The 15,079-nt window shown below is 39.4% G+C and overlaps 1 protein-coding gene across 1 annotated transcript in view; it reads left to right on the forward strand.

Annotated features, from left to right (window-relative positions):
* The first annotated feature begins 447 nt into the window (after positions 1 to 447).
* ADCY10 (adenylate cyclase 10) overlaps positions 448 to 15,079 on the forward strand; it is a 194,853-nt gene continuing 180,221 nt past the window's right edge. Inside the window, exons 1-6 of the mRNA XM_049881318.1 lie at positions 448 to 595; positions 8,419 to 8,523; positions 10,223 to 10,261; positions 10,460 to 10,603; positions 12,979 to 13,184; positions 14,818 to 14,914. Of these exons, the coding sequence (XP_049737275.1) occupies positions 448 to 595; positions 8,419 to 8,523; positions 10,223 to 10,261; positions 10,460 to 10,603; positions 12,979 to 13,184; positions 14,818 to 14,914 (739 nt within the window). The remainder of the gene's footprint in view (positions 596 to 8,418; positions 8,524 to 10,222; positions 10,262 to 10,459; positions 10,604 to 12,978; positions 13,185 to 14,817; positions 14,915 to 15,079) is intronic.

Here is a 15,079-nt window from a genome sequence, read left to right on the forward strand (position 1 = left end):
AAGATGACAGACCAAAAGGGAGGAGGAGGAGGATGAAATGAAACAGAGCCTAATCTGAGTGGACAGTGCTTCTGGCCCACTGACAGCAGGACTTGCTCCTTAAAGGCTTACCCCTTCATGAAAATGGGGGGAGCCATTCAGCTACTCTTTTTCATTTCACCCTCTTTGTAATGGTGTTCATTTCTGTAAAAGCTATGCAGGGCTGGAGGATCAGTCTGTAAGGTTTTTTCCTCTGTGTGACTCAACAACTCTGGCATGTTTAGCATCACTCAATCACTCATTTAAATAAGAATGAACACGAGTTAGAACAAAGTAAGGGGAGAAAAAGAAATAGGAAAATGAGTGAATGAATATATCAAATTTCCTTCATTCCGAGTTCTTCTTTCTAGAAGGTCTATTTGTGGACTGCTTCCCATGACCATAAAATCCTGAACATTTGCTGTGAACATGAGTACTCGAATAGAAGACTCACAAGACCGGGCCATCGTCAAAATAGCAGCTCATTTACCGGACCTCATTGTCTATGGAGATTTCTCTCCAGAGCGACCTTCTGTGAAATATTTCGATGGAGTCTTGATGTTTGTTGATATTTCAGGCAAGCACAAAATGGATATTTAATGTAGAATACCTGGGGGGGGGGGTACAAATGGTGAAGTGTTCAGCTACTAACTGAATGGTTCGTAGTTCAAATCCACCCAGAGGCACCTTGGAAGAAAGGTGTCTGGCAATCTAATTTCCCATTAAAAAAACCCTATAGAGCACAACCCTACTCTGACACATGTTGGTCAACATGAGTTGGAATTGGTTCAACAGCAACTGGGTTTTGTTGTTTTTTTAATGTCAGTAAGCAGCAGTCTCACATCAGAAATCACATACAGAGCTTGATGACAGAATGGGGATGCCATTTTTGAGTCTCTGGGCTGTTACAGCAGATAGTCTCTGCTGAAGAAATAGCAGAGAGGGGATATCCTGTGGACCTGGCTCTCACTTTTCCTTAGTCAAGTATCTCCAGTCATGGGCAAGTCTTTAAGTTGCCCAAGTCCTATGCCTGGAACTTCAGGCCCAATGTCCCTGCCCAAACTTCACTGACTCATTCCCCCCTCCAAGCCCCTCACATCCCAGTCAAAACTGACCTCAGGAAATGATCTCCCCAGATGTTTATCCCTAACTATAAATTTGCCACCTGTTCACAAGTGTTTGAGCTTTGTGTGTTTTTGTTACTATGGAATAAAAGTTCTATTGCAGTTAAAGGAATTTCAGTCATAATTGTATGGATTGAAAATTCTGGAGTGAGAAGTAAAACAAAGTCTTTAACCCCTAAAATAATAAACATAGAGGCAAAGCCAAGATGGTGCTATAGACAGAAGGACCACGCCCTTCCTCTGCAGCAAAGACCCAAAAACTAAGTAAAACAGATAGAAACATCAATCTGGAGCCCTAAGCATCAAATAAAGGGATAAAGAACTCTATCACATACCAAATGGAAGAAGAAACAGACAGAGAACGAGGAGAGCTACGGAGTGGAGGTCCCCTGCCAGCTAGCATGGCATGAATTCTCCATCTTGAACCAAAGCCTGGACAGGGAGGATGGGAAGGCATACTCACAGAACTCCCAACAGGAGACAGAGTACCTGATAACCAGGGGTGCATGCTTTGGAACCCCACACCCTTTTGCCCTGTACACTGCCTCAGCTGCTTTCCAATGGGCCATGGCCGCTTGGCCAGAGATATACATGCTCACTGTCGCCCCAGGTCTGCCACACCCCCAATGGTCAGCTCCCCCAGTGCCATGTTTTTTCAGCCCCAGTTCATGCTGCTACTGACCTATTCCCACCCATCCCCCCCCCAGACCTGCACTGCTGCACCATAGTTGAGCAACTGGCCCTGCCCACCTAGACAAGGCAGTGAGAAGTAACAAGCCCACAGACAAGCAAGCAACAAAACACACACAGTTTGCTCACCAAGATGTAACCAAATAAAACAAAAAAGCATGACAAAACAAATCTACAATCAATAAATGAAGAAAATAATTCCTGAATGTTTCAGAGACAGCAGTGTCAAAATACATTTAAAAAAGGGACAGGATAACTCCAGTAAGTGACCAAATAAAACACCAGATAATCTTCCAGTAGAAGAAAAGGCACTGGAACTACTTGATAGGGAATTTCAAAGTCTAATATTCAGAGTTGTCAGAGAGATTAAGAGAGAGATGAGGGAAAACACAGACAAAATGAAAGAAAAAACAGAAAAAATCATGGAAAATACAAAATTAGGGAAAACACAGACAAAGCAATGAAAGAATTCAGGAAAATAATACAGGAACAAAATGTCAAAATAAATAATTAGAAATCATATAAAAACAGCAATTAGAAATCCAAAAGATAAACAAGATTTCAGAAATGGACAATGCTATAGAAGTGTTTAGGAGCCAATTTGAAAAAATGGAAGACAGGATCAACAATATTGAAGACAAATCCTTGGATACCAATTTGTTTGAGGAAAAATCAGAGAATAGAATGAAGAAAATCTGAGAATTATGTGGGATACAATCAAGAACAAAAATTTATGCATGATTGAACAGAGGGAGATAATGAAAAGCACAGAGAGGATCGCTGATTTGCTGACAGAAAAGTTCCCTAATATCATGAAAGATGAAAAGCTCAATGAAGCCCATATAGAATAGACCCCAAATGAAAGTCAACAAAACGTATCATTGTCACACTAGCCAAAACCAAAGACAAAGAATCATGACAGCAGCTCATGAAAACAAAAGTCAAAGAAAAAGGGGAAACAATAAGATTAGTTGGCAGAAACCATACAGGCAAGAAGGCAATGAGATGACATATATAAAGCCTTGAAAGAAAACAAATTGCCAATCAAGAATAATATATTCTGCAAAACTCTCACTCAAATATGATGATGAAATTAAGATATTTTCAGATAAACAGAAATTAAGGGAATATGTAAAAACCAAACCAAACTTACAAGAATTATTAAAGGGAGACCTTCAGTTAGAGAACAAATAACATCAGACACAGACAACAACCTGAATATGGGACCCAGGACAGCATCAGCTGGACACCAACCTAGGGAATGAGCTCTCCAGAATAAAACAAAACTAAAAGATTAACAACAGGGAACCAGAGATGTCAATCTGTAAATGACAACAACATCAGAACAATAAAAGAGGGAATAATCAGTGTCAGTATAGAACTTTAAAATGGAGGTGATATCAAGTAATAAACGACTGGTTCAAATTTATGAAGATGGAGTAAATTTTAAGGTAACCACAGAGAAAGTTAACATACCTACTCATCAAAATAAAGAAGAAAAACATAAAGTCTCAGTAAACACGAAATCTACTAAGAATGAAAGAAATGAAAAAAGAAAATCCACAATGAAATTCAGCACAGGAGAAAAGAGAAACAAAGAAAACATTAGTACCATTAAAAAGCACTACAAAATGAGAAAAAGAAACTCACACCTTTCAACAATCACATTGAACACAAATGGCTTAAATGCACCCATAAAGAGACAGAGAGTGACAGAATGGATTTAAAAAGAAAAAAAAAAACAGGACCCATCAATATGCTGTCTATAAGAGACACACCTTAGACACAAAGACATAAATATATCAAAAATCAAAGGATGGAAAAAAATATATCAAGCAAAGAGCAACCAAAAAAGAGCAGAGGTGGCAATGCTAATTTCAGATAAAATAAACTTTAAGACAAAATCCACCATAAAAGACAAGGAAAGACATTATATAATGATTAAAGGGACAATCCACCATGAGGACATAACCATGATAAATATCTCTGCACCCAATGACAGGGCTCCAAAATACATAAAACAAACTCAAACAGCACTGAAGAGAGATATTGACAGTTCCACAATAATAGTAGGAGACCTCAACAGACCACTCTTGTTAAAGGACAGAATATTTAGAAAGAAACTCAGCAGAGAGAAGATCTAAAGCCCACAATCAACCAACTTGACCTCACAGACATATACAGAACACTCCACCCAACAGCAGCAAAGTATACACTCTTTTCCAAGGCACATGGGATGTTTTCCAGAATGGACCACATCTTAGGCCACAAAGCAGCCCTCAACAAAATTCAAAACATTGTGATAACACAAAGTATATTCTTTGATCACAACACCATAAAAGAAATTACTAATGAAAAGAGCAAGGAAAAAAATCATATACATGGAAACTGGATAAGAATTTGCTTTAAAAGCACGGGGTGATAAAAGAAATCAAAGATGGAATAAAAAAAAAAAATTCCTAGAATCAAACAAGAATGAAAACATGGCATACCAAAACCTTTGGCACACAACAAAGGCAGTGCTCAGAGGTCAGTTTATAGCAATAAATGCACCATTAAAAAGGACAAAAGGGACAAAATTAAAATGTTAGCTATACAGCTTGAACAGATAGATAGAGAACAGCAAAAGAGGCCCACAGCCACCAAAAGAAAGGAAATAATAAAGATTGGAGAGAAATAAATGAAATAGAGAGTGGAAAAACAATAGAAAGAGTCAACAAGACCAAATGTTGGTTCTTTGAAAGAATCAACAAAATTGACAAACCACTGGTGAAACTGATAAAAGAAAAGCAAGTAAGAAATGAAATGGGGGACATAACAACAGACCCAACTGAAGTAAAAAGGATCATAACACAATACTGTGAAAAACTGTATTCCAACAAATTTAAGAACATACAGGAAATGGACAAATTTCTAGAAACACACTACCTGTCTAAACTAATACAAACTGAGGTAGAAAATCTGAACAGACCCATAACAAGAGAAGGGATTGAACAGGTAATAAAGAAAAATACACCCAATTAAAAAAAAACCCTGGTCAGATGGCTTCACTGGAGAATTCTAGCAAACATTGAGAGAAGAGCTCACGCCAGTACTACTCAAACTATTTCAGAACATAGAAAAGGAAGGGATACTTCCAAATTCATTCTATTAAGCCAGCATAATCCTGATACCAAAACCAGGCAAAGACACCACAAAAAAAAAAAAAAAAGAAAGAAAGAAAAGGAAATCACAGACCAGTATCTCTCATGAATATAGATGCAAAAATTCTCAACAAAATTCTAGTCAATAGAAGTCAGCACTGTATAAAAAAAAATAACACACCATGACCAAGTGGGATTCACACCAGGTATGCAAGTACGGTTCAAAATTAGAAAATAAATCAACATAATCTGCCACATAAATAAAGCAAAAGAATCACATGATGATCTCAGTCGACACAGAAAAGGCATTTGATAAAGTCCAACACCTATTCCTGATAAAAACTCTCAATAAAATAGAAATAGAAGGGAAATTCCTCAACATAATAAAGGGCATCTATACAAAACCAACATCATTCTCAATGGAGAAAAGCTGAAAACATTCCCCCTGAAAACAAGAACAAGACAAGGATACTCTCTATCATCACTCCCATTTAACATTGTGCTGGAAGTCCTACTTAGAGCAATAAGGCAAGAAAAAAAAAATTAAAAGGCATCTAAATTGGTAAAGAAGAAGTAAAACTATCCCTATTCATGGATGATATGATAGAGAACCGAAAAGACTCCACAAGAAAACTACTGGAACTAACAGAAAGATTCAGCAGAGTAGCAGGATACAAGATAAACATACACAAATCAGTTGGATTCCTATACATCGATAAAGAAAACTACAAAAAGGATATCAAGAAAACAACACCATTTATAATAGCCCCTAAAATGATTTAAAAAAAAAAAAGCTATGAATAAATCTAATCCGGGATGTAAAACACCTATACAAAGAAAACTACAAAACACTACTGCCAGAAACCAAAAGAGACTTACATAAATGGAAAAACATACCATCTCATGGATAGGTAAACTCAACATTGTGAAAATGTCAATTCTACCCAAAGCAATCTACAAATACAATGCAATTCTCTTCCAAATACCAACAGCATTCTTTCTGGGATGGAAAAACTAAACATTAACTTTATCCGAAAAGGAAAGAGGCCCTGGATAAGTAAAGCATTATTGAAGAAGAACAAAGTAGGAGGCCTTGCACTACTTGACCTCAGAACCTACTATACAGCTACAGTAATCAAAATAGCCTGGTACTGGTACAATGACAGATACATTGACCAATGAAACAGAATGAAGAATGCAGATGTAAATCCATACACTTACAGTCACCTGATCTTCTACAACCACCCATGGGCCATTAAACGGGGAAAAGACATTGCTTTTAACAAATGGTGCTGGCAAAACTGGATGTCCATAAAGAAAATGAAATAGGACCTATACCTCACACCATACACAAAAATAATTTAAAATGGATCAAAGACCTAAATATGAAACCAAAAATTATACAGATCATAGAAGAAAAAATATGGTAAATGCTAGAGGCCCTAATATATGGCATAAGTAGCATATAAACCATAGCTAACAACACACAAACACCAGAAGATAAGCTAGATAACTGGGATCTTCTAAAAATTAAACACTTATTATGCTCATTGAAAGACTTCACCAAAACAGTAAAAAGAGAACCTACAGACTAGGGAAAAAAATCTGGCTATGACAAATCCAACAAAGGTCTAGTCTCTAAAATCTAAAGGAAAATCCAACACCTCTACAACAAAAAGACAGTCCAATTTAAAAATGGGTAATGGATATGAACAGACACTTCACTGAAGAAGTTAGCAGACACATGAGGAAATGCTCAAAATCACTAGCCATTAGAGAAATGGAAATGAAAACTACGAGATACCATTTCCCTCCGACTTTACTGGCGCCAATAAAAAAAAGGAAAATAACAAATGGTGGAGAGGCTGTAGAGACCTAACCAACTCTTAAGGTCTGTTGGTCAGAAAGTAAAATGGTCCAACCATTTTGGAAAATGATATGCCACTTTTTTTAAAAGCTAGAAATAGGAATACCATACGATCCAGCAATTCCACTCCTAGGAATATATCCTAGAGAAATAAGAACCATCACATGAACAGACATACGCACAGCCATGTTCATGGCAGCATTATTCGTAATAGCAAAAAGATGCAAACAACCTTAGTGCTCATCGACAGATGACTGGATAAACAAACTATGGTACATACACGCAATGGAATACTACACAATGATAAAGAACAATGATGAATCTGTGAAACATCTCACAACATGGATGAATTGGAGGGCATTATGCCAAGTGAAATAAGTCAATCACAAAAGAACAAATACTGTATGAGACCACTATTATAAAAACACATGCAAAGGTTTATCCACAAAAATAAACAATCTTTGGTGGTTGTGAGGGAGGGGAGGGGTAGAAGGATAAAACACTAACTAGACAATAGGTAAGTGGTAGCTTTGGTGAAGGGTAAGACGGTACACAATACTGGGAAATCAAACACAACTTGACCAAGGCAAAGCCATAGAAGCTTCATGGACACATCCAAAGTCCCACAGAGATTGAGTTACTGGGCTGAGAGCTGGGGACCATGGTCTCGGGAACATCTAGCTCATCTGACATAACATATTTGTAAGGAAGATGTTCTACATTCTATTTTGGTGCTAGCATCTAGGGTCTTAAAAGCTTGTGAGTGGCCGTCTAAAATACATCTACTGGACCCACCCCACCTTTTTTGGACCCACCCCACCTGGAGCAAGGGAGAATGAAGAAAACCAAAGACTCAAGGGAAAGATTGGTCCAAAGGACTAATGGGCCACAACTAACACAGCCTCCACAAGACTGAGTCCGGTACAACTAGATGGTGCCGGTTACCACCACTGACTGCTCTAACAGGGACCACAACAGGGAGTCCAAGACAGAATGAGAGAAAAATGTAGAACAAAATTCAAACTCACACATACAAAAAAGACTAGACTTAGTGGTCTGATAAAGGCTACAGAAACCCCAAGAGTATGGCCCTTAGATGCCCTTAAACTCAGTACTGATGTCACTCCTGAGGTTCACCCTTCAGCCAAAGGTTAGTCAGGCCCATAAAACAAACAATAATACATGTAGCTAAAGCATGTATATAAGACTAAATGGGCACATTAGCCCAGTAGCAAGAATAAGAAGGCAGGAGGGGACAGGAAAGCTAGATGAATATAAATGGGGTCAAGAAGGGGAGGGTCCTGACACATCCCAGGTTTTGGTAACCAATGTCACAAAACAATATGTGTATTAATTGTTTAATGAGAAAATAATTTGCTTTGTTAACTTCCACCTAAAGAAAAAAACTAATAACCATAGAGGAAGCTGCATATCTGGCACTTGGTCAGGTACAAAAATCATTGAGAAGAAAATCTGTCCGTTCTTAAAAGCTGAGGCCACTGCTCTCCAGCGTGACCCTCTTCTCCTGACTGGCTCCTCCAAGCAGCCAAGGGTACCAGCTGCACGTTTATTACAGGTTTTACTGCAATGACTGAGAAGTTCAGCAGGGCCATGTACATGGACCGAGGGGCTGAGCAGTTGGTGGAGATCCTCAATCACTACATAAGCGCAATAGTAGAGAGTAAGTATTCCCATAGGTTCCTGGCTTGAGAAGATTTCAGTTCAGTTTTTCTTTATTTGTTGGTTATAACCTGATTGAGTACAATTGCTTGCCATTCATTTTCCCCGTGAAATCTTTATGAAATCAATAGTTTTTGTAATATGATATAGTACAAGTCAAGGAATATAATCAAACCTCACTAATACAGGCTATTTGAGGGAAAGAATGTTTTGCATTAGCTGAAAGACTGAATTACATACTACTTTAAAAAAAAAACTTTTTTTTTTAAAAGAACTGTAGTAGTGGTACTTTTAGTTATATTCAATCAGTCGAAAATCTAGCATCAGTATAACGCAAATGTGGTCATTGAGAGAGCTTTATATGGAGAGATAAGAGTGGTTTGTAATAAAGTTATCAGTAATTTGTCGCCTAAGGGCGGCTTCTGAAGCACTTACAGCAAACTGGAAAGTTGGGCGTCCTTTTCAATCTCTGCCTACCATTTTGTTTGCATTACTAATTTATTTATGAAGAAAATGATTTCCTGTATAAGGTAAACTCTAGGTCTAGTCTTTCATCAGGCTCTCAGTTCCCTAGTGAGCCCTTGGGTGGTGCAAACGGGTAATGCACTCAGCTGCTAACCAAAAGCTGGAGGTTCTAGTCCACCCAGAGGCACCGTGGAAGAAAGTCCATCCATCGAAATCTCTGTGGAGTACAAATCCACTCTGACATACATGGGGTCACCGTGCATCCATCGAAATCTCTGTGGAGTACAATTCCACTCTGACATACATGGCGTCACCATGAGTTGGAATTGACTAGACAGCAACTTTTTCTTTTTTAAGTTGCCTAGTACCCGCACCTAAGACGGGGTTCCGTTCTGTCAAGATGGTCCTGATGTAAATCAAATACCTCATTTTTTAAGTTTTCGTAAGTATTGGCTTTTATTATCAGTATCTTTATAAATCTGATCTTTATTTGTTTTGGAGGTTGGCATGAGAACGATAACACCAGCAACTTACGTGCTGCAACACTGTATGTAGTACGTATTAATAACGATAAGATTTCCAAAAAAAAAAAAAAACAGACGGTCATACCTCAAATCTGTCTGAAGTTGGGGACTACCTGTAATATCTTGTTTTTACCCGCTAGACAGAATATAATACTCCTTAAAAGCAGAAGCTGTATCTAATTCATTTGCATTCCACTCAGCTACTAGCGTACAGCAGATGCTCAACAAATTTGTGATAATGCGTAATTAAGAGAAAAACTGTCCATTTATAAACAAAACAAAACCAAAAGGTTTCCCCTTTTTCTGATTCTCGGTTCTTGTGGAATCCTGTCATTTATCCACCCATCCATGCTCACTCAATCCGCAGGTCATGACTTGTACTGATCTATAAAAAAAGCACCCCATTATTGTGGGAGGGGGATAGCTGCCCGAGGTCCTCATCAGAAAACCCACCTTCCTTTTTTCCTGTCTTTTCCCATTCACAGAAATGGAGTGTACACATAATCTACTTCTACATATTCATTCTACCACTGAGGAAATACCCTCAAATGGGCTAAGTAACCTGTCTAAGAAGACATTTTTGTTATAAGTCTATTCTCTAAAATGCTATTCTCTTGCCCCAATTTCTATTCCACTGATGAAGAATGAATGTTTTTTTATTAGCTTTAAGAAGTCAGATTTTGATTTAACTTATTTTCTTTTTTTTCTCAGAAGTGTTAATTTTTGGAGGAGACATCCTAAAATTTGCAGGTATGAGGGCTAACTGAAAAGGAAAGGGTAAGAAGTGAGTGCCGAGGTGCCTGAGCTCTGACAAAGGAGGCAACTCAAAGAAAGTCAGGGCCAGGAGGGGGCTGAAGAGTGTTCAACAAGTAAGTTTCGTATAGGTTTTATACAGACCGATGGTCCCTAGGGCAGGTCAGAAGTCTCCGGTGTGTCTGTCTCTTAAAGGTGACGCGCTGCTAGCCCTTTGGAAGGTGGAACGAAAGCAACTGAAAAACATTATCACGGTGGTCATTAAATGTAGCCTGGAGATCCACGGATTGTTTGAGACCCAGGAGTCTGAAGAAGGCCTAGATATCCGGGTCAAGATAGGTAAGCATTTATGAAGGAACAGATGCTATAGCAGTTTGGATGTGAGTCCTGACTCCTGAGGGATCTCTCTCCCAAGGAGAAAATGCTGGAACACTGGCTCAGCCCTGCTATTATGAATTAAATTTGAAATCGGGCAGACCAGAATGTGAATTTGACTCCTTCACTTACCAGTTAAGTGAACGTGGGCTAATCAAAATACCTGCCTCCTTGGCAGGCGCCCTGGTGGTGCAGTGCTTAAGAGATCAGGTGCTATACAAAAGGTTGGCAGTCTGAATCCACTAGGCACTCCTTGGAGACCTTATGGGACAGTTCTGATCTATCCTACAGGTTCTTGTGAGTTGGAATCTACTCGACAGGAACAGGTTTGGTTTTTTTTTCAATCACCTCTTTGGCTAATACAGGAATCCTGGGGTGATGCAATATGTAAGCGCTCAACTATTAGCCAAAAGGTTGGCAGTTTGAACCCACCCAGATGTGCCTTGGAAGATAGGTTTGGTGATCTGCTTCCGAAAGGTCCCAACCTTGAAAACCCCATGGAGCGGTTCTACTCTGCACATACGCAGCCATCATTAGTCAGATCAACTCAGCAACTAACAACAGCAGGTTAATACAAAGAATAAATTAGTGGAGTGCCTGGCACACAGTAACCACTCAACAGAAGTTGTTATTGTTACTATGTTGTTACCAGTTGCTGCTAGGTTGGCTCCAACTTATGGTGACCTTATGCATAACAGAACGAAACATTGCCTGATCCCGTGCCATCTTCATGATCATTGATATGTTTGAGTCCATTATTATGACTATATTATTATTATGTTTGTTTTGCAGCGTGTCAACTATGTACATCATCAAGTCTAATAGACAGTAGTTTGTTATTACATAGGTTCAGCAATAGTATGAGACTGGTCATCCCCCACTTCATAAGGGTGACAAGAAAAGCTTACTGGGTGGGACTGCAGCACAGCTCCAGCTGCACAGAGGGCTTTTGATGTTCACACCTATAATAACAATAACACACATCTCCTCACTGCTCTTCAGACATCACACACATTGTATCATTCTCACTTCTCCACAGCCCTGATGGATAGGTGAGGAATAAGGTTCTGAGAGGTGTAAATGTTGAGTGACAGCTAGAGCTTATGGCTGCTGCTGTTCCTGTTCCTTAGCTTCTGCCTAACTAAGCTGTGTAAACTTAGAATTCTGATGTAGGAGCTGGTGGAAACCACCTTTAACCTTCTTTAATATATGCCACCTTTTGCCCCTTTTGATATTATTAAAAATTTCCAAATAGGTTAAATATTTTGTCAGAAAAATTAAGGTTGCTAGAATACTAAACATTTTTTCCCAGTTAACACTCTGGGAGTCTGATGTACTATCCTGCTTGAGAATGATGGAGGCTCAGACCTCTCAAATACACGCTGACTGGCTGTTGGGAGTGCAGGTTCCAGCTCCTTTCCGCTTAATGACTCTGAGCATCAGTGTGTTTCAGCTAAAGGATAAACCATATGGTCTCTGCTGTACATGATGGTCATTAATGCTGATCTCCCCTGGTACTACAAAAACAAAAAAGTAAACTTTAATAATATTAATAGTAATCGTTTTAAAAATATCATTTGTCATTCATTTATACATGCATTTTATGTACATGTCACATTTTCCAACATTCTGGCTGCTGTTATCAGATACCAAAATCTTCAGCTCCCATCTTTAAAATAACTAGAGGAAACGTTGGGATGGGACACCTGACTACCAAAATGCCCAGTCCTTTTACCCAACCCTCTGGCTATTACCTGAAATTTGAGCATGAGGGTTTCTTTTTAACTAAATCCAAAATCTCTGATAAAATGAAAATTCTCCCCAAATAGGAATTATTAAAGTTGTTCTCTGCCATTGCCTTTAAGTATAAATAAATTGGAAAAAAAAAAAAAAAGATGAAATAAATTTGGGCACTACAGAGGTAAGGGCCACAGAAAGATGAGAGCTAGTAGCTGAACTTCCTAGCTTGGGAGAAGAGTTTTTGAAGGCCTGGTTTACAAGGAAAACCCCGGTGGCGTAATGGCTAAGTGCTACCGCTGCTAACCAAAAGGTTGGCAGTTTGAATCCACCAGGCACTCCTTGGAGACCATATGGGGGCGGTTTTACCCTGTCCTATAGGGTCGCTATGAGTCGCAATTGACTTGACAGCAACAGGTTTGTTTGTTTTTGGTTTGGGGCTACAGGAGACATTCTTCGATTCCTATGTTAAATTTCAGAAGCCTAGATTTTGCTCTGAAGTAGTATAATCACTCCAAGATTCTCATTTTTCCAAGAACTAGTGCTGGTGAGAAATCACCCAGAGCTTCCTGCACAAACTTTACTGCTTGCCTTCTTACCAGGACTGTCTGCTGGCCACATCAGCATTTTGGTCTTTGGGGATGAAACACGCAACTACTTTCTGGTGATTGGTCAGGCCGTGGATGACGTCCGCTTTGCGCAGAACATGGCGCAGATGAACGATGTCATTCTGTCGCCAAACTGCTGGCAGCTCTGTGACAGAAACATGGTTGAAATCGAGAGGATTCCAGACCAGAGAGCAGTTAAGGTAGGTGTGGCTCTGCCGCTTGCAGTATACACCAGCGGCCTCCTGCCAGAGGAGCCACTGGAAAGGCTGGCTGTGCGAAACTACTGGGGTGGAGGCTGGGGGAGAGTCAGTCTGGTTTTAGGTTTAAGAGGCTTTAATCCAGGATATGTTGTCTGGGATGAGCAAAGACTGGGGAACTCAAGGAGGAGATGATTAGGCTTATCTCTGCGGGTAACTAAGATGTAGAATTTGGGTGTTGATCCTTTTGGGGGACTAGTGACCTTGCTCAAGGAACAGAAAGAGTTTCCTGGCTACTCTTGAGCAGAAGGGAGGAGTTTGGGCTCTCACTTTGACTAGCCATCATCCTTATAACCCAGGGGTTAGTGGATCACAGAGGGTGAAAGATTGGAAACAGGCAAACGCAGCAGTGAGAGACCTTCCCCTGGACCCTGCCTAGTAAAAACACCCTGGTTAAGGTGAAGATTGTAAGCAGAACTCTCCTTGGGATATGTCCAATTAGAGGAACTGTGCTTTGAGGGCGTGAGATGGGAAGAGAGCTGTGTTGTTAGCTGAACCAAGGGAATGAAACTGCAGGACAGACAGAAAGAAAAGACAGAGAATCCGTGTAGATGCCGGCAAAGATGGAAGGCACTCATCTGTCCCACACCAACTCTTCCCTCCTCAACCCTTCCCAACACCCCCGCTCACCCTTCCAGCAACCACCTCAGGCTACATGGCCTGACTGGCTGGCAGTACCTCGTTTCCTATCTTGCTCAATCATTTCTTATGCCTTTGAATTTTTTATTTTGAATTAATTTTACACTTACGGAAAAGTTCCAAAAATAGTGCAGTTTCCCTATGTTCCTCACCCAGCTTCCCCTAATGTTAAAATCTTATAGCATCAGAGCTCAATTGTTAGAACCAGGAAATTAACATTGCTACAATACTATTTACTAAGTAAAGATGTTATTTGAATTTCACCAGTTTTTCCAGGATATTCTATACGTGATCTCACATTGCATTTTGTTGTTATTTTTATTTAGTCTCCCACTTTCTGTGATAATTCTTCAGTCTTTGCTGCCTTCCATGACCTTAACACTTCAGAAAAGTATTGATTCATTAATTTCTCAAATGTCCCTCAGTTTGGTTTTGTCTGATGTTTTCTCATTACTGGACTGAGATTAGGAATTGTTTTTTGGCAAAAATACCACAGAAAAGATGTTATGCTATTTTCAGTGTATGGTATCATGGCGTTTATGACGTTGGTATGTCTTATTCCTGGTGATGTTTCTACTACCTTTTTGGGCACCCACCCGCTTTGTCTTTTTACACTTATAAGGAGAAAATGTTTTATTTGAATTAAAATATTACAAGAAAAAATAAAGAAGAAAACTACTCTGAGGGTGGAAAAGTGTGCAGGTTAGCCCCATGGAATGGCCCTCTATGTGTACTGAAGATTGAGATCTTAATGAATAATTGGTGATATGTTTTAGTGTTATCACAAACCAAGTTGATTATTTTCAGTGTTTATGCCAGTAACTATTTACCATGTCCTGGACATTCAAAAACATGCTTCCTACCCTTTCTACTGAGAAATTATACTTGGAGGACCAGATAACCCTCAGAATAACTGAAAACTTCTCATTTTATTTAGGTTAACTTCTTAAAACCACCCCCTACTTTTAATTTTGATGAATTTTTCGCCAAGTGTATGCACTTCATGGATTATTATCCGTCTGGTGATAACAAAAGTGAGTACCCTCCATGGACAGAAGTCTCTGCTCTACCAGTGATGAACTGGGTCTTATACCAACGCCAGCTGCTCCATTACAAGTATCTGAGTCCTCAACACATCTCCCTGGTTCTTCCCAGAACACAAAGGGGACCTACTACCCTATTTCCCAGAACGGCAATTC

The sequence above is a fragment of the Elephas maximus genome, chromosome 3 (assembly GCF_024166365.1).
Source record: "Elephas maximus indicus isolate mEleMax1 chromosome 3, mEleMax1 primary haplotype, whole genome shotgun sequence".
NCBI classification, from domain to species: Eukaryota; Metazoa; Chordata; class Mammalia; order Proboscidea; family Elephantidae; genus Elephas; species Elephas maximus.